Source organism: Phocoena sinus, chromosome 20, assembly GCF_008692025.1.
Source record: "Phocoena sinus isolate mPhoSin1 chromosome 20, mPhoSin1.pri, whole genome shotgun sequence".
NCBI lineage: Eukaryota > Metazoa > Chordata > Mammalia > Artiodactyla > Phocoenidae > Phocoena > Phocoena sinus.
Window position 1 is genome coordinate 1793072 of NC_045782.1, and position 23602 is coordinate 1816673.

The following is a 23602-nucleotide window of genomic DNA, read 5'->3' on the forward strand; positions in this document are numbered from 1 at the left end:
TTCGCGTCTCCAAAATCCCGACGTGCCGAGGAACCAGCCTGTGACTGCTGAAGGGCCCCCAGCCTCAGCCTCGCTCACCACCCTGCACCCACCTCCCGGGGCTTAGATCCGCCCCCCTATTGTGAGCCCAGAGATTGGGACTCTCGGCCCGTCTGTGCCACGGGGCTTTTTACTCTGCTGCTCCAAGAAGCCTTCAGACTGAAGGGGGGGGGGGGGGCAGGGGGAGGGCTCTGGGCGGGGGGGGGGGGATTTCCTTATTTTCTCCCAGCATTTCCCCCACCTTAACTCCCCTCATCTGTTGTGTTTACTGCCAATACCTTTCCTAGCTGATGACCTGAGTTTTAGAGTTCTTCTTGTACCGAAATCACCTTGTTAAAGAATTACAAAATTAACAAGCTCAGAGTGAAACAACATCAGCATCGCCACCCCCCAGGACAGACACTCCCGACAGGGAAGGAGAACCTGTCATCCCGCTGGACCAGCATCCTCATCACCTCACAGACCCTCCCCTCCGTGGAAGGCACCCTGCCCTCGCGAGGATCCCCAGATCAGCTGCCCGCCCTGTGGTTCATTCTCAGCGCACAGCCCGCTCACCCACCATCTTCACAGAAACCCTCCAGCTGGAACAGAGGCAGGCCTGTCGGGCCCCCATCAGAGCCTCTGGCCGCAGCTCGGTGTGCCAGGCAGAAGTCCTGTTGTCGCCCAGATGACACTCTGGGCAAAGGCACCTGTGACCTGCCCCTGCCCGGCCCACCATCTCCCTCCCCGACCTCGCACTGCAGCAGGGGTGGGGCCCAAGGGCAGAAGGTGGGAGAAGGGGCAGCTGGGTGGGCCTCAGTGCTTCAAGACGAAGACAGGGCTCCACGTGCCATCTCCTGTTGAGGGACCGAGGGGAGGGCGCTGGCTTACGTCCCCGGGAGAGGGCCCCTACGTGCCGCCATCAGCAAAAGAGCCGGTCTTAGGACGCCAGGGCCTGCAGGGGTCCCCTTGGCAAACCTGGGGTTGAGGTCCCTCCCACCCAGGACGGGCCGAATCCCTGCTGGTCTACCTCAGCGGCTCTCGTACAAATAAACAAACAAGCAGGGAACCTGCAAAGTGCCCATTTGTCCGTGTGTCCCCGAAGCCCTTCCCCTGGGGATTCTGAGGGTGGTTTCAAAGCTTCTGCTCTTGGGCTCCTGCCCCAGCCCCCAAGGGGATGGCAGGTCTGCTAACCTCACCTGCTTCTCAAAACTTGCTGACTGCCGCTTGGCTGGGGGAGTCCAGCCAGAGACACCTGCGCACCGAGAAGCATAAAAGTGCATCAGCAGAAAGGAGAGGCTGGAAGGCCGAGGGGTGAGCAGGGCCGGGGCTCCAGGCGCGTGTGTGGGATGAGCAGCTCGTGGGCCCAGGTCCCGCCCAGCAGCCTGGCTGGCCAAACCCCAGCCCCGGCTTTTTTCTCTTTGGAAATTATTTGCCAGGTCTGCCTTTTCCATCTGTGAAATGAGGCCATTGAGGGTTGGTACGAAGATCTAATGAAGTAATAAATATTAGATTGCCACAAACCTTGAACTACAAGGGTCAGATCAATCCACAGGGAATGGACGTCTGCAAGCAGGTGCCCAGGGCTCGGCCACGGCGGCGGGGCTGGTCCTTTCAGAAGGTGTCCAGGCAGAACCTGAAACTGGGCCTCGCCCCAAACCAAGCCTAACAGAGAGGAGCTGCAGGCTGCCCACCGCCCACGGCTGGGGCTGTTCAAACAACCTCACGCCCAGTAACTCACTCCGTTCTCACCACCACTGACCAGCTCCGAGCCGGACGCGGACAGGTGTGGAGAGGTTAGGGATGGAGAGTGCCCAAGGACGCACCGCTCTGCACAGGAGTCCAAGATCAAGACAGCTGCACCCAAGGAAACGTAGAACAGCCTGCAGCGAGCAAACCCTCAGAGACAGGACAGCCTGGGAGCAGAAGGGCGAGGGGAAGCCCCAGGGCTCGGCCACCGCTGCCGCAGCCTCTGCTCAGATCCACGCCAGGAGGCTGTTCAGAAAGGACGGCACGTTCACAACCGGCCGAGCGAGGCCCTCTGTGCAAGGGGAGCCGGAGGCTCCGCCGGGCGCCCTGCTCTGCGTGGGCCCGTGCTGCCGGCAGCTCCCAGCCTCGCCTCCCTCCTCCACAGCAGTCTGGGCACTGACCCCTGTGACCCTTCACCTGTTTGGCTCTGCCTTGTCCACAAAAGCCGAGACGTCAGGGACCGACTGCCGTTTCCCGCCGTGCGGTGCTTTCCCAGGCGGGTCGCTTCTGATGTGACTCCCTCTGATTCCGGTGAGGACGATGCCACCTTGACCCCTCTCCCAAAGACAGCATTCTGGCCAGGGCTGTGACAGACAAGGCGGAGACTCGGGCAGGGCCCAGGACTTCCATGGCTGAAGACCCAGGGCCCAGGACCCAGTGTCAGCTGTCTCCCGGCGTGCAGAGGTGGATACGGATGCTCCTAGGCTGCGCCCGTCAACGGAGGGAAGACACCAAGCTCTCCGGGAGGCAGCCAGTCTCCCTGGAACAACAGAACCGCGCTCTGCTCCCGCAGGAGTGAAGACTGCCCACAGAAGCTACAGGAGGCGCACGGTGCAAGCGGCAAGTCTTCCTCCATCACCTCAAGCGCTTTTTAGAGCCAAGTCAGTGACTTCACACCCACGGTGCCCAGCTCGACTCCCCTGCTATTTACCTGTGGGGACTGAGGTGACTGGGCCCAAACAGTAACCCCCTCTCCGGCCTCCTCTCCTGGACCCCAGGAGGGGTAGAAGGACGCCCCACCTTGAGGAGATGGGCATGTGGGAAGCATCCCACGGGCCCGGCGCAGGTGCCATTAAGGCGAATCCTCACAGCAGGAACGGCCACTCGGCACGCTCACAGATTAGCCCCGTGTGCATCTGTGCGCCCGCAACCTTCCAGGCTCGCCTGAGCCCCGGTGTCAACCCGTGAATGTGTGAGCTGGTTTCTCTCTTTTTTATGAAATAGATGATACAAAATCAAAAGATACACGTGGAAACATAAAGCATTTGTTTATTATTGCTATAATCAAGGCAAAATCTCTTAAAACAATTGGCCTTGATAATGGAAATATAATCAGAACCATTAATCACGAGTTTACAGTTTGTTCTTCTCTGCTGTTCAGACTTCACGGTCTCACACATACCTCCTATCACCTGACCTTTGTCGTACAAGAAGCAGAAGAATGCACTTGGAGGTCACAAAGCACAGCCCAGCCACTTCCCTAGGTACTGACTGCAGACCAAGCGCTTCCTCGCTGTGAACCTGTTTCATCCTGTGTTTAAAAAACAAGCGGGAGAGGGGAGGAGGGGCCGGAGTGTACCCACCCCCTCGGAGGATCAGTGAGATGACACGGGCGGTAACTGAGAGAGCACACAAGAAACTGCCCTTTACACTCGAAAAAATCATACAAAATGGAGTATCACAAGTGACAGTGCTTACGGCCCCTGCAGGGAGGGCAGGAAGCCGCCACACAGCCCAGGCTCCTGGCAGCCTGCAGGACCGTCACCGAGCATCTGAAACCCTGGGGCAGGGCGACGGGTGTTAACCACCAAGGCTCCAAACTCACTGAGGAAGGACCTGGCCTGACAAGCCACATCACAGGGACCCAGCCTCACCCTAGAAACACCTGGTCAGTTTTATTTACCTTAATATACATCTGTACAGGCAATAATAAAAAGGCTATGACACAACAATTCAGTGAGCTTTACCTAGCTTCATGAATAATGCATGCAGTTACAAATAAGAGGTAGAAACACCGTATTAAAGACCTAAAAATATAAACATCATATAAATAAATGTTCAAATTAACTGCTGGAATTTCATACAGATAAATAAAGTAAAAATTACATTACTGCGTCAAAGTAAAGAAAAACCATGTTTTTGTTTTTATCAGTACACTAAATTAATGCCAAAGAGCTTCTGGGCAATTTGTCAGAGTTCAGGTTATATTATCTAAAAGGATTGAAACTGGAGAATGGTTTATTCAAGTATTCAAGCAGGTAAGTAAGAGAAACGAAATAATCTACCACGTAGGCACCATCTCCAGAGGGGTGTTAAGTGCCCACATTCTCCATGACTAGCTACCTGGTGAACTGTCAGGACTAACAGGAAAATGCACACAGGCTGGAAAGAGCTGCCCATTTTCCTAAGAGAAAACATACCTCACTTTTCACTAACTTCATGTAAAATTCCACATCACTAATAAGCCTTTAAGTCACCAACTTTGTTTTGGCCCTATTACAATTCTTGAGAGTATCTCTGGATTGACACTTGCTCTAATACTGCCTCAATAAACCTAGCCTTTAGTAAGCCTAGAGGTCATAGGCATGAATGCACATTCTGCATGCATAGTAAAAAATGCAAACAAAAGCAGACAACGAGCAACTTAAACATATCACCGAGAAAACCTGTAGGTGTAGATGAATAGGCTAAGAAAATGCAAAGGTTCACACAACACAAGTTTTTTACCACTTAAAAGTCCACGAGAAATCACCTGTGAATTCTGGAAAGGGTACGTGTATATAATCAAGTAAAATATTTTAAACAAGTCCATTGTGCCTCAGTTAGTTTTAAATTGCAAAATCCAATACACAGTTGTTTTAATAAATTAGTGCAATATGAAAGATTCTGGAAGATTATTAATATGTGTCCATATGAGATCAAATTGAAGGTTTCACAATCTCTTCCAAGAGACGCCTCTCACTCCTTAAGCTATTTCTTCCTGAGCTGTTCCTGGACGCGTGCTCAGACTCAGATAAACTTACCCCGAGTATCAAACCGCCTGGATGAGACGTGGCTTTTTACTTTTTCGCCTCAGTGAACATGTGGAACCCCACACTTTGCTCTGGTGACTGGCGTGAAGAGCCACTCATCGTTTCATTCCTAATTACCCTTAAGAATAACTGTACTGACGACTCTAGTTCTAAGGTACATTTATTTACCAAGTTCAGACTGAAAGCCAAGTGGAATACTCTTGCTTCTGCTTCTACAAAGAAAAAGGGAAGGGGTGACTTCTCTGATAAGGCAGGTAGTTCTGGGGTTGTTTTTCCTTTCTGAAATCACTGCTTGCTCTTTGGTGGTCACCGTGTAGGAAGCTACAGTTTCCTGGGGGTGGGGCGACAGGATCCAAGCTGTGCTCCCAGAGGCATCGCCTCACACCCACCACGAGTCCTGGGGGCAGGCCTGCTGCTGCTCACAAGGTCGAGGTGCTGTAGCAGAGTGCCGACAGTCTCCTTTCAATACGGGATTTATCTAGAAATAAAATAAATGCATAATAAAAATCATTTCTATTTTCAAAACCAAGGAAAGAAGAACCAATGAAAAAGAATCTCTCACTCTCCACCTACACCCTCACCTCTGTTCTATCTTTGCCCCAGAGTTAACAGTTCTGAGTATTTTTTCTTCTTTCTGCCTGGTAATTGTCTAGCTTAGCGCTGCACAGTGGTAAAAGCTAGATTAGCACGTCAAATGAAGAACATTTAGGTTTTAACAGCTAGTTCGCTCACAATTGCAAACAACCTTAGAACTGCCAGCCCCTTGTGGCTCTTCAAAATGTGGTATGACCACACCTCCTCCTCAAAAAAAACCATCACTGGTCTTATATCTGACAAGTGGAAACACCATCCTGGTACCCTACCAGTGTCCACACTCCGTTCTGTACACCAAATCTGCAGTACACAGGGTTTTCACAGGGCTCTTCGGTCGCTAAACCAACGAGGATTAAAACAGTTGCCTTTCTTATTGTTTAATGATAAAAGCAAAGTTCTCTGCATACACAAACACACCCACCAATACAGTCATGCAGTGTAGAAATCTAAAGACTAATGACAAAAGCCAACAGCTCTGTACAAGCAACCTCTCTAATCCTCACAACAGCTCGGCAAGGCAGGCATTGTTCCTCATCTTGTAGAAGAAGAGACGGAGACCACAGAAAGGGTGAGTGACTTGCCCAAGGTTGGGAAGCCAAGATGCAACCCCCAGGCTGCACGGTTCCAAACTCCACGCTCTGTCTACTGCACCACGAGGAGACAATGAAAGTGCAACCAACACGCACACTACTTTCTAAGTCAACTCACATTTGTGTACATTTTCAATATCTGCCGGGTCCTGGAGAATCTTAGTTAAGCCTTCCAAAAGAAGGGCCGCCTTATGATAGCGATAAACAATATCTTCAGTCTGCTGGAACATCTCATCCAGGGCTGCAGCCTGAACCTGGAACCAGGCAGCAAAAACAAGAAGATTCTCAGCTTTTCCATGAAAATACGAATCCATTCAGGCAATGCAGCTTTAAATGGAATCTGTCTAAAATTAATAACGTTTTGACAAAATGATATAATCTATTGGGTGGGCGACATAAAAGAGCTTCTTGACAAAAGAGTTACTCTGCATTCAATTCTTGAACTCAGAGATTCCTAACTCATGATCTTTGCAATTCTAAACTGGCTCTTCTATGACTTCACTGAAGGGTTTATTTTAAACTTACACTTCCACACTAGTAACCTGGCATTTCACTAAAGTAGATCTTGTTACAATGAAATAATTAAATGACGTTAAAATCCACTTATCAGCTTTTCCTTTTAGTTACAGAATTTTCTGGTGTGTGGGATTCATTCATTCAGAGGTATTTACTGGGCACCTGCTGAGTGTCGGCCCAGAGTGTACGATGAAGGTGAGCTCACAGTCCAGAGGGAGGCGTGGGCTGTGAACTCCAAGGGGTACCTGGCATCACAGGAGGAAGCCCTGGATGGTATGCAGCACACGCGGGAGGCATCTAACCCGACTATGGAGGAGGAAGTGGTTAGGGAGCGCCTCCAGGACGTGATGCTGAGGCAGAGCCGTAAGGAAGCAGGAGCGAGCTGGGCAGGGGGAGAGGTGGGTAGGGCTCCCCAGAAAGACGGGCATGGTGTCATTCACGGGGTTATGAGCATTTGTTTCCCCAACAGCATCCTGATTTTCTCTTTAATCATTCACTGCCCAGACTGTCAGTAATCCAGTATCCTAATTTACTTGTCAGTATGCTCTGTCTCTTTCAAAGAGTAAAGCCACATACAATATGATAAATAAAATGGACACAGAAAATCCAAGTCCTGAAAAGGAAGGAGAGAAATAACTAAATATAAGCTGAGTGTCTCCAAGCTTGCTCAGCAGCCAGGGCACAAGGAGAGACTTGTTGGAGGCACGTGGCTCTATCGTCAGAAGAGACAGAAGCACCCTAACTCCGTACGAGAGGACGTCTTTCCGGGCACAAATTTCTAAAAGAAAATCTGTCTTATGAAGTCTTAATTCGGTACAAAACAATACAATGCATATTATTCATATCAACAGTTTAGGGCAATATAATGTATATTATTCTCATCAACAGTTTATATTCCAGAACTATTTTCATATGCCTTTTTATCATGATGGTTTTCAAAATAAGACCAAGGGGGTAACATAACAGTACAATTCAAAGTACACAAATTTGAGAGGGAAAAGGAAGCTCAACTATGTTAATATGGTAAAAACTATACGGTTGGTCAGTAATTAAATTTTTCCCCACTTAACTCCTTCTTTGACAGTCCCTAATTTCATGTTTCCTTCAGAGCAATTTTTCCTCGAAGATACAGAAAACAAATTATTTCCACTAATATAACCAGAGAGTTGGAAAAGTAGATTATACTTTGTGTGTCTACACTTAAGTAAGGTCAGTTGTGGAATCTGACCACGTGAATTTCTGCAGATTGGGTAATAAGAACAGTATTTTTGTAATGTTTTATCAAGCCAAATTCCTTAAATAGTAGAAAATGAAGAAAGAGATCCAGTGAAAGCTCTTAGATGCAAACTATAAAAAGATTAGATCATGCCTAATGTTAGCAATTTTTAAGAGATACGGTAAACTTTTACCAAAGGTGGTAGGTAACCAACATAACTTATGTTTGTTGCATGTTAATTAAGTGTAATCACTCCTTCAGGAAGAGGTACCACAATACCTGGGACTTGGGAGTGGTGGGGCATAAACTCTTTTTAAAAGGATGATGTCAAGTAGGTGTGCACTTCAAAAGATGCTCTTAGGGAACTTCCCTGGTGGTGCAGTGGTTAAGAGTCTGCCTGCCAATGCAGGGGACACGGGTTCGAGCCCTGGTCCAGGAAGATCCCACATGCCGCGGAGCACCTAAGTCCCTGCGCCGCAACTACTGAGCCTGCGCTCTAGAGCCCGTGCTCCGCAACAATGAGAAGCCACCACAATGAGAAGCCCGCGCACCGCAAGGAAGAGTAGCCCCCCGCTCACTGCAACTAGAGAAAGCCTACGCGCAGCAACGAAGACCCAACGCAGCCAGGAAAAACAAAAACCAAAAGGTGCTCTTAAAGACAAGTAGTATTACTATGCAATATTACACCTTAAAAAGGGTTACCATTTCTACAGCACAATTATAGATGAGTTTCTCTGCTGTCACGCTGTTGATTTCATCAATAAACCTCTGCTTGTCAGAGAAGAAGCGGTTCAGCTTTTCTGTAAGTTTCTTGCACATGCTGATGCAGAATTTATATCGTTCATTCAGATTTTTGACAACTGGAAAAAAATTGAAATGAGAATTTTTATTTTCCTCCAGAAACAGAGTCATGGTGACAAGCAACCTTCCTGCTGATTTATGGAAAGCGACACTACATGATCACTGAAAAAAGTGACTGGAAATCATTCTTCCACATGTTCTCTCTCTCAGTGAAGACTGAGAATAAAGTAATTCTGACTGCTCTCTGTATCGGCTAAATGGCAAAACCAAAAAACAGAAAAGCCAGCATCTTTTCCCATTTAAGCATGCTTAATACCACGGTGACCCCTCACCAAAAACTCCCCTTCCCAAAAACTCCCCTTCCCAGTGTAAGGGGAAAAGCAGCCCCGTCACGCTCCGCTTGTACCTTGTTTCACACCCGTGGACGGGCTCAGCTTCCCGGACTTGATCTGCTCTTTGGCGAGATGCAGAGAGGCTGCCAGCAGCTGTGCGGCCTTCATGTATAGCACCAGCTGCTCCACCCGCCTGCACCCAGAGACAGCAAGCAGAGCGTCAGCCTGCGAACCGACAGGCCAGTGCCCCATCACAACAGTCTCTCTAAGGGAACATCATTCCCCTTGACACTTTTAGTGCACAAACACCTCCTGAAGGGAGAAGGGCCGGCATGGAGAAAGACGTGTGTACTCTGAATACAATGGGTGCGCTCAGATAAAAATACAATCTCTTTATCATCAAATATCTTAATAGCATGATTTACAGGAAAGGAAACACCAAGGCTGCAGAACCTCCACGTCTTGGCTCACACAGTGAAATCGAGCACAATGAGGTAACTCAGAGCCGCCCATGACCTTCAGTGGATGACACGGCCCCCAGCTTGGACACCAGTTTACAGAGGGCAGGAAGCCTCTGGAGATGGACAGCAAGGGGGCACCTACCCCCAGTCTTTGCTCAGCTGGCTGATCTGGTCCACCACCACGCTCTCCTGGATCTGGTACAAGGAGACCGCGGACGTGCAGAGCCCCGGGTCTCCCCCGCGCACGGCTGTCAGGTCCAGCACACACTCCGTGAACAACAGCATTGCGTTCAGGTGGCGGAAGGTGTCTGTGTGCTCTCGCTGCGGCAAAGCCAATCATCTTAGAAACTTGCAGGTTAAGGAGAGGCGCACACTCATTTCTGCACATAAACTGTGGCCACTGCTAATGTTTTCTATACTTATGAATGTCAGAATGATCAAAGGACAATGAAAGTTTTAAATTCCAGAAAACTGTGAGAAAAATAAACACAAATGAAACCAAACAAGAGTGTGTCATGTGTTTGTGTGTATGGATGTACGAGAGCACCCACAAAATTCAGCCTCAAAGATATGAGGTCATTGTATTTGCACCAGGAAAAGAATGAAACACAGAACAATTAAATCAATATACATGAGACAGAAACATGACAAAATAGATACCAAGATATAAGAATGTAAGGATATTCTGTGCAGTAAACCACACTTCTTGATCGTTTAATGAATTCTACTGACTTACAATTTCAGAGCCACTTTATTTCAATTTCTGGTGGCTCTTCAGTTAACAGTGATTCCTAATACCAAGGCTCTAAATTTTGTGATCTTTTCCGTTAAAGAGTGGAGTATATAGATAGACATAATAGCAGCGCATTAAAAATGGGTACTCTAAAATTTACGTTTTGAGGTTTGTTTTTAGCTATAAATGTATTTTGAAATCTCAAATAAGACTAAGTTTCTCACTCTCCTTTTATGGTTAAAAAGGGATGAGAATCAGTGCACTAAAGACAGAAGAATAAACCAGTCAACTTTTGAAAGTCTCTCTGCCCCCTGACAGCATATCAGACTATATGCTCCAATACATACGGGAACATAATTTATGCCTACTTTGGTGGAGACTGAAAAAACTCTGAAGATTGCTTTTCCAATCTTATACATATTTTCAAAATTACAACTTAAACTTACTACAGAATCACTACTAAAATTTTGCACGCAGTCCTTTATAACTTTTATGTGAAAGACTTAATTTTCCTTCACACACAACAGAAATATGGAAAGAGAACTTGTTCCTTAGTTGACCTGGAGGAGGTGCGGTCTATGGAGCACTGTCCTGGAGTCGACACTGAGGAATTCGCTGGCAGAGGCTCTGGAATCGTAGAATTCACCTCTATTCTGCACTTGTGCTCAGCACACCTCACGTTCTGACGTGTTTTTCCCTGGAGACCTGGCTCCGCGGAGGGAAGGCACCGGTGTGCACACGCGGCTGTCCAGTCTGCCGGGCAGCTTTATTCCTCAGCGTTACTGACTGATTTGGCATCTTAATTTATGTTTTTAAACCTAAGTTTAAGTGTATCATTTTTATCTTATGAAGAAAAGCAAGCTTTGAGAATAAAAAGTTACGGTTTTATGAAAAAGATTGTTTTAAAAGTCCTGTAAGTAGTAAATAAACTTCAGATAAAGAAATTAAGAATACAAGATCTGTATGCATCACTTCCTGTCAACCAAAGCTTGCTATGAATGAGTGTCACTGTCAACATTATTCTGAAAATATATAAGCAATGTTCCAAATAGGAAAGGTTAGGGGGATTCTGGCCTCCCGTCACCAACACTCTCCTCGGGGTCCCCGTAAGTGACACGTCACAGGGTCTCTTCCCACCTCCATCAGCGTCTCCTCGGGCAGTTCAGGGGCTTCAAAGGCGACGAGCCCCTCCAGGCTGGGGGGTGAAGCACCACAAGGCGCGTGTCTCAGGCTGGGAGCTGCCTCTGCTCCCAGAGGGGGAGACCCCGAGCACAGCCCAGGCGGGGAGCCCCCAGACACACGGCCCCCGGCGGAGCCCAGGGAGCCTCCGGAGCCGCTGGAGCCCCCTGTGGAGACGGGCGAGGAAGCGTTAAAAGGAAGGCCCCCGACCCCTCCCTGAGCACATGAACAGGCTTTATCTTCATTCCTTACAGAATCAGCACAGCTACTTTTAAATTCTGTTTTAAACAAATTTCTAACATACACATTTCTCCCTGCTGCTCCACAGTCCTCACGGTGATAAAACTCAGCGGATGTGTACGCTTCACTAAAATTATACCCCAGTGCTTATGTGGGGGCACTTATACTATTTCTGTTTTTTTAATGCCACCAATAACATTGTAATGAAATCCTTCCTTCTTTTGAGTTATCACAGATAAATACTTTATGAGACCACTTTGTTGTAAGTGGCCTTATAAACAGAATGGGATTACCACAGATCAAATATTACTATAAATATTTTTATAGCTCTTTGTAAGACTTGCCACGCTATTTTCTAAAGCAGCCATGAGTGAGCGCAGAGATCCCACTAAGCCTCAACAACACTGGGCATTACATTTTTTAAATGTTGGCTTAGTTAACAGGTATAAAAAGTTATTTTCTCAAAGTGGTATTCTCTTATTATTTAATACTCTTAATAATCCTAAAATCAAGATTATTAGCTTTTTCCACTCTCATTATCTATTTATATCCTTTGCTTATTAATCTACTTGTATCTTGATTAGTAACTGATTTAGCATAAGAGAACTTAAGGGACACAAGGTATAATATATGATGTCAAATGATAACTCAAGTCCAATCTAAACACTTTCTTAATTTTTGGTACCAATTACCTATTTATAGACTATGGCTGATAAAACCAATCTATCAGCCTATCCAGAAGTAGGATATAGGATTAAGTGCAAAGATTGGGACTCAAAGTACCAAAAAAAAAGGTGAAACCTAGGTTTCTAAAAAATCCCACAAAACCAAAAATAAACAACAATCTATCATTTTCAAAAAATTTACTGGATGTACTAAAATAATCCTTCGATGTAAGCCAAGAAGCACCAATATGCATAGCTGCTTCACTGTGAAGTCACATTCATGTAATAATGTTATAAAATTACATATATATTATTACTAATATATAACATAGTACCTTTTATTTTGCAAATTTTTTTTCCCCCACAAGTATTGCCTCATTTACTCTTTTTTTAAATTTTTTGGCCGCACAGCGTGGCATGCGGGATCTTAGTTCCCCGACCAGGTACCGAACCCATGCCCCCTGCCGTGCAAGCGCAGAGTCTTAACCACGGGACTGCCAGGGAAGTCCCCTCACCTACTCTTCATAACCCTTTAAGGTAAAGTAAATCGTTATCTCCACGTCATTGGTAAAAAAAAAAACGCCGTCGCACCATTAAGCCATTATCAGAATCTGCACACCAGACACGAGCCCAAGGCGGAACTAAGACAGTCCTCACCTGAGGTGGTTCTTGTCCGAAGGACTATGTGGGTACAAGCGGGGGTCGCAGCCCTGTGTGGAGGAGACCCTACCGTGAACAGCACAGCCCTGGGACTCGCTGCTGTTCCCACAGAAGGAGCCCGTGCAACACCACAGGCTCCTGCAGGGGCTGCAATAAAAAGTTCACCAAATGTGTCATGTATCAGAGGGTGGGTTTTATAGGGACACCTTTACTTTTATATTAGATTTGGTTTTTTTACAATAAGCATTTATTACTCTTAAAAACAGAAAATTCAATACAGATCTCCATTAAAAATATTTTATGGTAATCTCTTCACAGCTGTGAATCTTCTTTTCACCAGGGCCTACAATTCAGTTACTTCTACGTGAATTGCCGTCACACCTGAGGATAATGTGAAAAGGTGGAAACCAAGAACTGGGAGTAAATATGTGGGGAAACAACCTGATTAAAAAAATGGGCAGAAGACCTGAATAGTTATTTTTCCAAAAAATACATATGGCCAACAGGCACATGAAAAGATGCTCAACATCGCTAATCATCAGGCAAATGCAAATAAAAACCCCAATGAGACATCACCTCACACCTGTCAGAATGGTCATCATTGAAAAGACCACAAATAACAAACGCTGGTGAGAATGTGGAGAAACTAAGAGCTAAGCTGTTTTTGTTTTTGCTTTTTTAATATATTTATTTATTTATTTTTGGCTGTGCTGGGTCTTCATTGCTGCACACGGGCTTTCTCTAGTTGTGGAGAGTGGGGGCTGGTGTACAGGCCTCTCACTGCGGTGGCTTCTCTTTGTTGCGGAGCACAGGCTTTAGGTGCACAGGCTTCAGCAGTTGTGGCTCATGGGCTCTAGAGCGCAGGCTCAGTAGTTGTGGCGCACGGGCTTAGGTGCTCTGCAGCAGGTTGGATCTTCCCGAACCAGGGCTCGAACCCATGTCCCCTGCATTGGCAGGCGGATTCTCAACCACTGTGCCACCAGGGAAGTCCCTAAGCTGTTTTATAGCTTATATTTTCTTAGAAGAAAATACAGAGTTAGGCATTTAAGAAGGGGTATCTAGGGAAACTCAAAGACAACAGGGGAGACAAAAACAAAGACACCAGAGAAAAGTTTACCCTGATACCTATGGCTACAGCAAACACTAAACACAGCCTAACTCTTAGCCAGATAAACAAAAAAAACACCTCACACTATTTAACTCAATTCTATGTCCAGTAATATCATTTCTGGCTTTCAACAAAAATTAAAAGGCAAGCTAAAAGGTAAAAACAGATTGAAGAGACAGAGCAAGCCCTGAACCAGACTCAGATACAGCACACATATTGGACTTATCACACCAGAAATTATAATAACTTTGATTAATGCTAAGAACTCTAATGGAAAAAATAAACAACATGTAAGAGCAAATGAGTAACAAAGCAGAGATGGCAACTCTAAGAAAGACTCAAAGGAAATGCTGTAAGTCAGAATCACTGACACAGAAATGAAGAATGTATTTGATGAGCTCATCAACAGACAGGACATGGTTGAGAAGAAAATCAGTTAGCTTGAAGACATGTCAATAGGAACTTCCAAAACTGAAAAGCAAAGAGAAAGAAGAATTAAAACAACAACAACAAAAATCCCAGAATATCCAAGAACTGTGGGACAACCACAAAGATATAATATATGTGCAACAGGAATATGAAAAGGAGAAAGAGAAAGACACAGAAGAAATATGTGAAGTAGTAATGTCCAAGAAATTTCCGAAATAAATGCAGAACCAAACCTTCCAAGTCCAGGAAGGTTAAAGAACACCAAGCGGTTAGAATGCCAAATAATCTACACCTGTGCATTTCATCTTCAAACAGCAGAGAATCAAAGAAAAAATCCTGAAAGAAGCCAAAGAAAAAAAGCACCTCATTTATAAGAGGAACGAGGGTAAGAATGACACGAGACTTCTCTTCAGAAACCATGCCAGCAAGATGACGGTGGAGTGAAATATCAAGCCCTACAGCACAGAAACCATACTCGGGTGTTTGTTGGTCTAGATATTTCCTCCTTTGGAGGCTCATGGGAGAGACGGTAAAAGAATGACAGGGAAAACAAGAACAAAGAGGTTCCAATACTGACTCAAATTTAAGTGGACATAATAATCGTGTGGGGAGCTTGTTAAAGACACAGATTCCTAAACTCCTTTCCCAGAAAACTTGATTAAACAAGCCTGGGTTAGGGTCTGGAGCCAGCCCTTTGTTTTCATTTTTTGATAAGCAGTCTAAAGTAATCTAGATGTGGGTCCACGGACATAAAGTTCCCTGGAACAACTATGAAAGAGCCAGGGATCTCAGTGACCTATGGTTCTTTATAGGTTGGGCTTGCTGTATAAGAGATGCTCAAGAGTTCACATGTGTAAGGCAACTTTGGCCAGTGTTATCCTACTGATAAAAAGCAATCTTGGTCAGCATCTAACTTCTAACTCATGGGCTGCCGATCATCAAGACACTGAACATGGCCCTATCTTGACAGGCTCCTAAGAACTTAGATGAGATGACAGGGACTGGACGAAGCAATCTGGTCAACAGATTCGTGAACAGTCACCAGAAGTAGATGGGCAGAGTAATTACCCCCACGCCCAAGCCAAAGATGCCCACGTCCTGAGCCCTGAAACTTGTAAATAGGCTATGTGACACGGCAAAGGGGAACTAAAGCTGCAGATGGAACCAGGGCTGCTCATCAGCTGAACTTAAAGAGATAATCCAGTCGGTCCAATGTAATCACAAGGGTCCTTTAAGTGTAGGCTAAGGGGGCAGAAGGTCTGAGTCTAGACTGGCCATTGCTGGCTTTCACGGTCGAAGGGGCCACAAGCCAAGGGATGAGGGCAGCCCCCAGAGGCCGCAAAAGGCCAGGAAGTGCACCGTCCCCGAGAGCCTGCAAAAGCAACCAGCCCTGCCTACACCTCGGTTTTAGCCTAGTGAGACCCCCTGTGGACTTCTGCCCTCCGGAACTGTAAAATAATACATCTGTGTTGTTTTTAAGCTACCAAGCTTGTGGTAATTTGTTACAGCAGCAATAGGAAAGTTAACAAACAGATTACCTGCCTAAAAAGAAACCGGACTTCTCTTACCTACATCCATTGGTCGTTCTGTATTTAAACTGTCGGTGCTGCCCTGATGTCCACCTAAAGGTGTTTTTACTGGTTGATCTGATAATTTCCCAGTACTGACAGATCTAAAAAGAAGAATGATAATAATGTAAATGTATACTTTTAAAAAATCCAGACTTAGCAGTAATAAGGGTGATTTAAGCCAAGCCATAAAAGGGTTAAAGGAAAGTCAGAGAACAAGGAGACAAAAAATAGAGACCGAACAATTCAAGGTAGAGATAAACAAAAAGGCAGAAACAGACTACTCAGGAAACTCAGGAAGAGCTCTGGACTCCCACAGGTATAGGCAACAGCTATGGTTTTCAGAGATTCTAAGTGTATGCAGTTCCTTACACGTGTACAGTGTCATTAACCACTGGCATAAACCCGCTGCTAATCGGGTCTGGTTGTTTTATGATAGGAATGGATGCACTGTTACAGTTTCCATGTTTAGGGCTGGAAGGAAATGGCGTCTCTTACCTGCCAAACGCTGCCCTGACCTGCTGCTCGGACTTGTGCCTCTCCCCTCCTTGTACTGAGAGACAGTGAGAGCATCCCCGTGGGTCACTCCCATCTTTCAACTGCCCCTCAGAAGGCCCGCGGCGAGTGGCCAAGGCTGGCAGGTTGGAAGACGCTTGCGTTTTCGGGATTTTGAAAGGAGCCGTGGTCTAAGGGAACACACGTAAACTGGTTGTTATGACGTAGGAATGTTCAGAACCGTCAGGCTCATGGCACAGTAGCTGGAGCAGAGACTCCAGACTCTGTCAGCCTTGGATTCAAATCCCGGCTCTTCTGCTTCCAGTCTCTGTGACCTTGACAGTTCATTTACGCTAGGCCTGTTTCCTTTCTTCAGGATTAAATGGGAACGTGTATATAAAGCATTCAGCAAGTACAGGACTTAAGCTTTGCCTGGTACACGGCAGGTGCTGACTGAATTGCAGCTGTCCTCTTCCTGAATGCTGCCTGTAAAGTACTTGTGATACTAGTTCATGACCTACCACTGAGAGTTAAGCTACTCCATGGTATTGCTGCTTCCACATCCACTGTGCTTGGCTATGCGGCCTGCAGGGACCTTAAATTGACACCAGCCCCTTGTACAAGCACACGCCCTAGACAGCAGCCCACAGAATCGCAAATAAATGTACGTTCCGGATACGACTTCCCTGACAGGCCTGGTGATCTCCCCCCGTCTCCCAGGGCCTTCCCGCTGTGTGCCCCTTAGACAAGACCCCCGTGGAACTTATCAGAACCCTGCTCTTTTGGTTTGGATTGACCCATCCAGCCTTGGCCCGGGAACCCCAGAGCACTCCACCCACAGACCCTAATAAAGGCATGTGCCCAGGTCCTGTCTCTCTCTCTACACTTTGACTTGACTTCCCCGTGTGGCAACTGGGTGCTTCTTCGAGGACCGGTGAGTAACCAACTTCTCTATTTCAATTTCTCCTGTGGTCCGTTGCTGGACCTCAGCTGACCACCCGGAACAAAATGCCCCAGTTAACAAATGTTAATTTAGCAAAGTCACAACATCTACAAAAGGGCTTAATAAACACACCTTAGTAGGGGAGCCAATGATTGTTGGTAATGGAGTTTTGAAGAACCAGTCGGAACTCCGCGGGGAGGACCCCGCGTGCTTGGTGGGAGAGGTCCCAAGGCTGCCGGGCCGACTGGGCTGGGGGGAGCAGCTGCACCCAGCCCCGGCGTGGGACGGGCACATGGGGTCCGAGTGCTGCTTTCTGAGCTTCTGCTTGCTCTGGTAGATGTCGGTGAGGGTGGAGGCGCTCTGCAGTCTAGCACCCAACAAGAGTGGCTGTGGCGACGGAGGCTGCGGCACGGGAGAGCCTGCCGAGGACACGGAGACAGCGTTAACCCAAAGGGAAGAAGAAGTACAGGGCAAAAACTGGCGAGTTAAGAAGACACCTCTTCAAGGAGAGTTCCAATGAATGTCTTGTTTCCTGTGAGATATTCCAAAAGTTGTTTACCTGGCAAGAGACATTTTTTGGCATCCTTTACAAACAGTGACAAGCACACTGCCGTTGGCCTTCCCATGAGACAGGGGTTAGTGACGACGGGTCTGTCGGCTGTTTTACCAACAGCGGGCACGCAACTCAATTAACATAATGTCTAGTCAGCACCACAGAGAGCTAAAGAGCACGTAAAGCCAACGAAAACAACAAAAATCTACATGGAACGAGATGATTTCCACTCTTTATATGGATATGTATGTGTGTAGTATCTGTAATTATTCTCTTTTCTCACATAGCAACTAAAAGAAACTTTTCAAGCTAAACTAGAATAGCTCTTTATTCAAAAAAGCATGTTGGAAAGAAAATTAGAAAGATAATATACTTTTCCTGGATTTTGTCTAAAAATAACAAGCATACGCATATTTTTGTCAGTTTCACAAAATTCATTTAAAACCTAAAGTGTCCATCTTCTCTACAAAGAAAACACTTGTCCACAGATATTATTGCCTCTTAAGGGGACTCTGGGGGATGGGGTCTTGATACGATGAACAGATGGCTACAAGAGGATTCCCCCCCCACAAACCCTGCTGTTGCTGACTTAACATTCACTAAGCCTGGGGCTCCGGTTACAAATTCCTTGGAGCTTCTTGCAAGCTGAACCACTACCAATAACGTTAAAGACACACAAACTTTCTTAGTGCCTCATAACCATCACCTTTCCCCAAACAGGCAGCAATAAACAGGAGCTCTTGCTGCCAACCACTCCTGGCTTAACCTCAGCCTAAACCTACCATTTCACTTTTCAGAACTGGGTTCTGCCATACATGTGTGTATACACGTACACATACACAAATAAACAGTGACAAAATGTTATGATCCGGAGAAAGTTAATCAAGCTTTATTTTTAAAGAAACACAAAATATGAAACACTAAACCTAGAAAAGAGTGCTTTTCTTTTCTTTAAAAAACCTCTGATTCATTTTTTTTTTTTTTTGCAGCTGCGTTAGGCCTTTGCTGCTGCACACAAGCTTTCTCTAGCTGCGGAGATGGGGGGCTACTCTTCGCTGCGGTGCACAGGCCTCTCCTCTAGTCGTGCAGGCTTCAGTAGTTGTGGCGCACAGGCCTAGCTGCTCCGTGGCATGCGGGATCTTCCCCAGACCAGGGATCAAACCCGTGTCCCCTGCGTTGGCAGGTGGATTCTTAACCACTGCGCCACCAGAGACGTCCCAAGAGTGCTTTTCTAAGTAACAGAGCATTCCTTTAACTGCCCAACTCCTCAAATGCACATACAATAAAATTTGACTTATCAAAGTGTGATTTGCGCAGATCTTTTCAGGCATGTATATTTTATAGAATAAAGCAAATAAACATCCATAGTTTTTTTTTATCTGATGCTAACTGGTAGCTTTTATCAAAACCAGTATTAAAGTAACGAAATTTCATTTTCTAGATTGATTTTCATTACCTGTGGGACAACAACCAGAGTTTAGCCAAGTTGTGTAATTCCTAGGACTTAGTCTCATAAAAGAATCCTATACGTAGGCGATAACCAACCGGCAATGATACGCTAGAGCACATTAGCATAAAAGACAGGAGAGTAGAGAAAATACTTCACGTAAACTCTGTTGGTTTGTTAAGACTGGAAAAACATATCTCGAATTCACTTACGATGGGATTTAAACTATTAACATTGCGAGCCCATCTCCTACCTGACCAGTTCCTGCTCCTGGATTCCTGGCCCTGAGGATGCCCACAGCAGCACTGACTGAACTGCTCAGGAATGGTGCCAACTGTGAAGAAGGGAAGGGTAAAGCAGGGAGAAATGGCTCACGACTAATACAGCATGGAAAAGGCGACACATGCACAGATCATACATTACAGGTGACACAATTTAGCGAAGATGTAGTTCAGCTCACATGTACTAAGCCACAGCGTGCTGGGCACGCTGAGATCAAAGCACCGCAGGACCTGCCCGGAGGGCAGAGACTGGGTAAGAGCCAGGCAAACCTTTGACGGAGGTCTCGGGCGTGGAGCTGCCGGGGCCCAGCTGCTGCCCATCCACCCACCGCATGCCCCTCCCGCTGAGGTTGCCCCCGGGCTGGCCCAGCCTGACTGTGTGGGTCACGGTGATTCTGGGTGGCTTGTGCCTGGGGACGCTCCTCAGAACTCACTGGCCGTCGAGAGCCTGCCCACCCCTCCTTCCAGCCCTCTGCCCCGGGGGGTCAGGCCTACAAGGTGGTCAGAAGGGGCGCCCTGCGGTCCCTGCTTCCTACCCGCTCTCCCTCACAGCGGCTGCCCAGGCGCTCCGTGCACATTTCTGCAGCCTCCTTCTTTGCATCTACCGCTGCAAACCCGAATTAGCAAGAGTGGGAGGCGGGGAAGGCTTCCGGGCGCTCAAGCAGATGAGAGGCGTGCGCCTCCAGCAGCGGCGGAGCAGTGGGCAGAGACTCGACCCTGAGGGAGGGCCGCGTCCCTGAGAGCAAGTGTTGGGGCCTCGTCCGCAAACTCCGGGGAGCCCGGGGGCCTCTGAGGGGGCGAGGACGCGCCAAGACTTTGCTTGAAGAAGATTTTTCATTTAAGAGTAGTGTCCAAACCACTGCCACAGGGAAGTGGTGACATTAACTTTTAAAAAATATTATCACTGTTGTTTTCGCTTAGTGAACCCAGGGTCCTGGGCGAGGCTTCAGTCCGGCTCGCTCCGCCTGCTTCCGAGGCGCGCCCCTCCCTCCCAGTCCTACTCCGGGGCGGAGATGGAGGGGGTGGGGCCTCCCCCTTTGGATGCGCGTGCGTGTGTGCACGCGTGCCCTCCCTTGCTCCCGTTCTCCCCCACGTCGCCGCTAGGAGGCCGCTGCTCACGGACTCTGGATCTCTGTTGCCCTGGCCTCTCTCGCGTGTGTTCTGAAGCGGGAGCGTTTTCTCTTAGTTAAGCCCCTGAAAATGTGGTTCGAGGCCTCCCTGTTGGGTTGGGATTGGCTGTTCTGTGGCCTCCCTGCGTGCCTTGGGCGGCTGTTTTCGAGCTCCCCGTGTTGCTCCCCGCGGTGTCCAGGAGAGGTGGGAGGATCCGCAGTGGAGCTGCCACCCAGTCGCCCCCGCAGCGGGAAGGCCTCTGGTGGACGTAACCCAGCGCTGTCACGTACTCTACTGCCTTTTAGTCCTCCTAACTCCTAGTGCCAAGTAGGGTAGGCATTTTATGTACTTTCACCTAGGGTTTCTGAGTTTGTGTTTAGAGCCCAAACCCAGTGGAGATGCTTTTTATCCGCAAGATCCATTTATATTATCCTGTTTCCGACAGCGGTCTTAATGGCTTTATACAGAGATTCTCAAGAGGGAATCAGAGAAGGGTAGGGTTGGAGGGGCGGGATATGGCTCCCAGTCAGCTGGGACTCACTGCCATCGTGAGCCAGTGTTCCTAAAGGGAGTGTCATGTCGCATTGGTCATAATGAAAAAAGGTTGGAAACAACTGCTATAAATTCTCCTTACCCGAAGGGGAAGGTGAGTAAGGCCTGGAAGACCCCGTGGAGAGTCTTCGTCCGACCGCCTGTACTGCGTCTGCCGGCACCGGCGAGCAGGATCCCAGCCGGGGGAAGCCCATGGGGCTGGTGTTAGACCTTCGTACCGCCGCAGATCTAAAGGGAAAAATAATATTACTCCCTCACCGGCAGGTTCAAGGACTTTATTTCTGTCTTTTCTCCTAAAACTTCCTAACAATATGCCGCGGAGTAGATTTTTTAAACATATGGAACGTAGTGATATGCAACAAACATAAAACCTATAAAATTATACAGAGTGAGGTCTCCCTCCCATCCTTGTATCCGTCTACCTAATTCCCAACACTTCCTCAATCCTGTTCAAAAGGTCACCATTATTTTTAGTTTCTAATGTATCCTTCCAGAGTTCCTTAATTCAAAAACAAGCAAACTGAATATATAATCTTATTTTCATCTTGTTTTAACAAAGGTAATAGATTCCATATCAATCATTTTCAACATTTTTGTCTTAGATCCCCTTTATATTCTTTTTTTTCTTTTCTTTTTTTTTTTTATTTTTGCGGTACACGGGCCTCTCACTGTTGTGGCCTCTCCCGTTGTGGAGCACAGGCTCCAGACTCGCAGGCTCAGCGGCCACGGCTCACGGGCCCAGCCGCTCCGCGGCATGTGGGATCTTCCCGGACCGGGGCACGAACCCGCGTCCCCTGCATCAGCAGGCAGACTCTCAACCACTGCGCCACCAGGGAAGCCCCCCTTTATATTCTTAAAGTTACTGAAGATACCAGAGTTTTTATTTATGCAACTTATTATATCTATTGATTTTTATGGTACTAGAAGTTAAAACTGTGAAATTTTTGTAATAATTCATTAAAAATAATAAACTTATGACACAAGATTATGAAAAATATTTTCCAAAACAAATTATTGGGAAGCATGACATTATTTTGCAAATCTCTAATGTCTGGCTCAAGAGATGGTAGTTGGGTATTCATAACTGTTTCTACATTCAGTCTGTTATATGTGTTATTTTGGGAGAAGTACATGAAGAAAACACTGCCTTATAAATTTGTAACTGGAAATAGGAGGAGCACTTTGGTAGCCTTTCAGATACTGTGACACTCCTCTTTGATGCTACCCCAAAACTCAGCAAGTGGTCATTTCTAAGATCAGCTGCAATATGGAATCTGAAACCACATCGGGAAAATTTGTACTCTGTTCCATTAAACTCCATTCTCTGGCAAAAATATCTTGTACTTGGAATGGATCTTATATCTATGTATGCTTTTTTAAAAATTTGGTCATTTGGAAAATACTGGTTGACAGTTATGCAGATATTCCAAACGCTGACGCATTATACAATATCAAAAAGTCACATTCATATCAAAATATCACCACCAACTTAGTTCACTTTTGACAAAATGGCTGTCAACACCACAGCCACAGCTGTCCTCTCAAGCACCAGGTGTTCCATGAAAAAGTGGCTAAGAGTCAGCTCACAATGAAAACAACCATACAAGGGCTTTCGTTAGGACCACTACTGCGATGTGCAGCAAAGGTGCTTTATGCCTACTTTCCACTCAAGGTGGAGATTGTCAAAGAGAGATAATACCTTTCACTGTTTCACTAAAGACACTCCTCGGTACTACAAGTGTGTGGAGGTAAAGAGACCAGGGCTAACAGCAGAACGGGAGCCACTCCCGTGACCTGTCCTGAGGCACCAGCAGCTTTCCCATCACAGCGTTCACACCAACAGTGCACGTGTCAGCGCAGTGAAGAAAGCAAACGGTATCCGGGAATTACCATGGAAACAGTCTCCACCTCACGGGCCCTCTGAAATGGAGCCGCAGACCACACTTTGAGAACTACTGCTAGTGCACTGTTATTCACTTTGCTGTTTCCATTTTACAATGTACCTTGGAAACTGCCCTACCTCACCACGCAGAGAGCTTCCTGACTCTCTCTGGAAGGTGTGTTCCACTGTCACAGATGGATCAGAATAAATCTGTCCCTTACTGGTGGGCACTGGGCTTATTGCTCATCCGTTGCTATTATAACAACTAACCACTTTGTATACATACGATTTTATACACAGGCAAGGAATATATATCTTAGAATAAGTTACCAGAAGCTGACTGATGGGTCAAAGGATATATGCATTACTGATTTTCACAGATATTGCCAAATACTCTTCCTAGAAGTTTTCTTAATTTACATCGCACAAGACGGTGAGGATCCTTTTC

At 46.7% G+C, this 23602-nt stretch overlaps 1 protein-coding gene across 6 annotated transcripts in view; it reads right to left on the reverse strand.

Moving 5' to 3' along the window:
- Positions 1–3010: 3010 nt before the first annotated feature.
- ULK2 (unc-51 like autophagy activating kinase 2) overlaps positions 3011–23602 on the reverse strand; it is a 66488-nt gene continuing 45896 nt past the window's right edge. For 2 of the 6 annotated variants that reach the window (XM_032616587.1, XM_032616584.1), the window contains 12 exons: positions 21355–21500; positions 19583–19663; positions 17462–17748; positions 16390–16577; positions 15892–15995; positions 12784–12933; positions 11180–11388; positions 9452–9630; positions 8923–9041; positions 8403–8575; positions 6102–6237; positions 3011–5277 (listed from right to left, as the gene is read on the reverse strand). In XM_032616587.1, the coding sequence (XP_032472478.1) occupies positions 5219–5277; positions 6102–6237; positions 8403–8575; positions 8923–9041; positions 9452–9630; positions 11180–11388; positions 12784–12933; positions 15892–15995; positions 16390–16577; positions 17462–17748; positions 19583–19663; positions 21355–21500 (1831 nt within the window). In that variant the 3' untranslated portion in view covers positions 3011–5218. The remainder of the gene's footprint in view (positions 5278–6101; positions 6238–8402; positions 8576–8922; positions 9042–9451; positions 9631–11179; positions 11389–12783; positions 12934–15891; positions 15996–16389; positions 16578–17461; positions 17749–19582; positions 19664–21354; positions 21501–23602) is intronic. The other 4 variants (XM_032616585.1, XM_032616586.1, XM_032616589.1 and 1 more) reach the window with 4 other exon arrangements.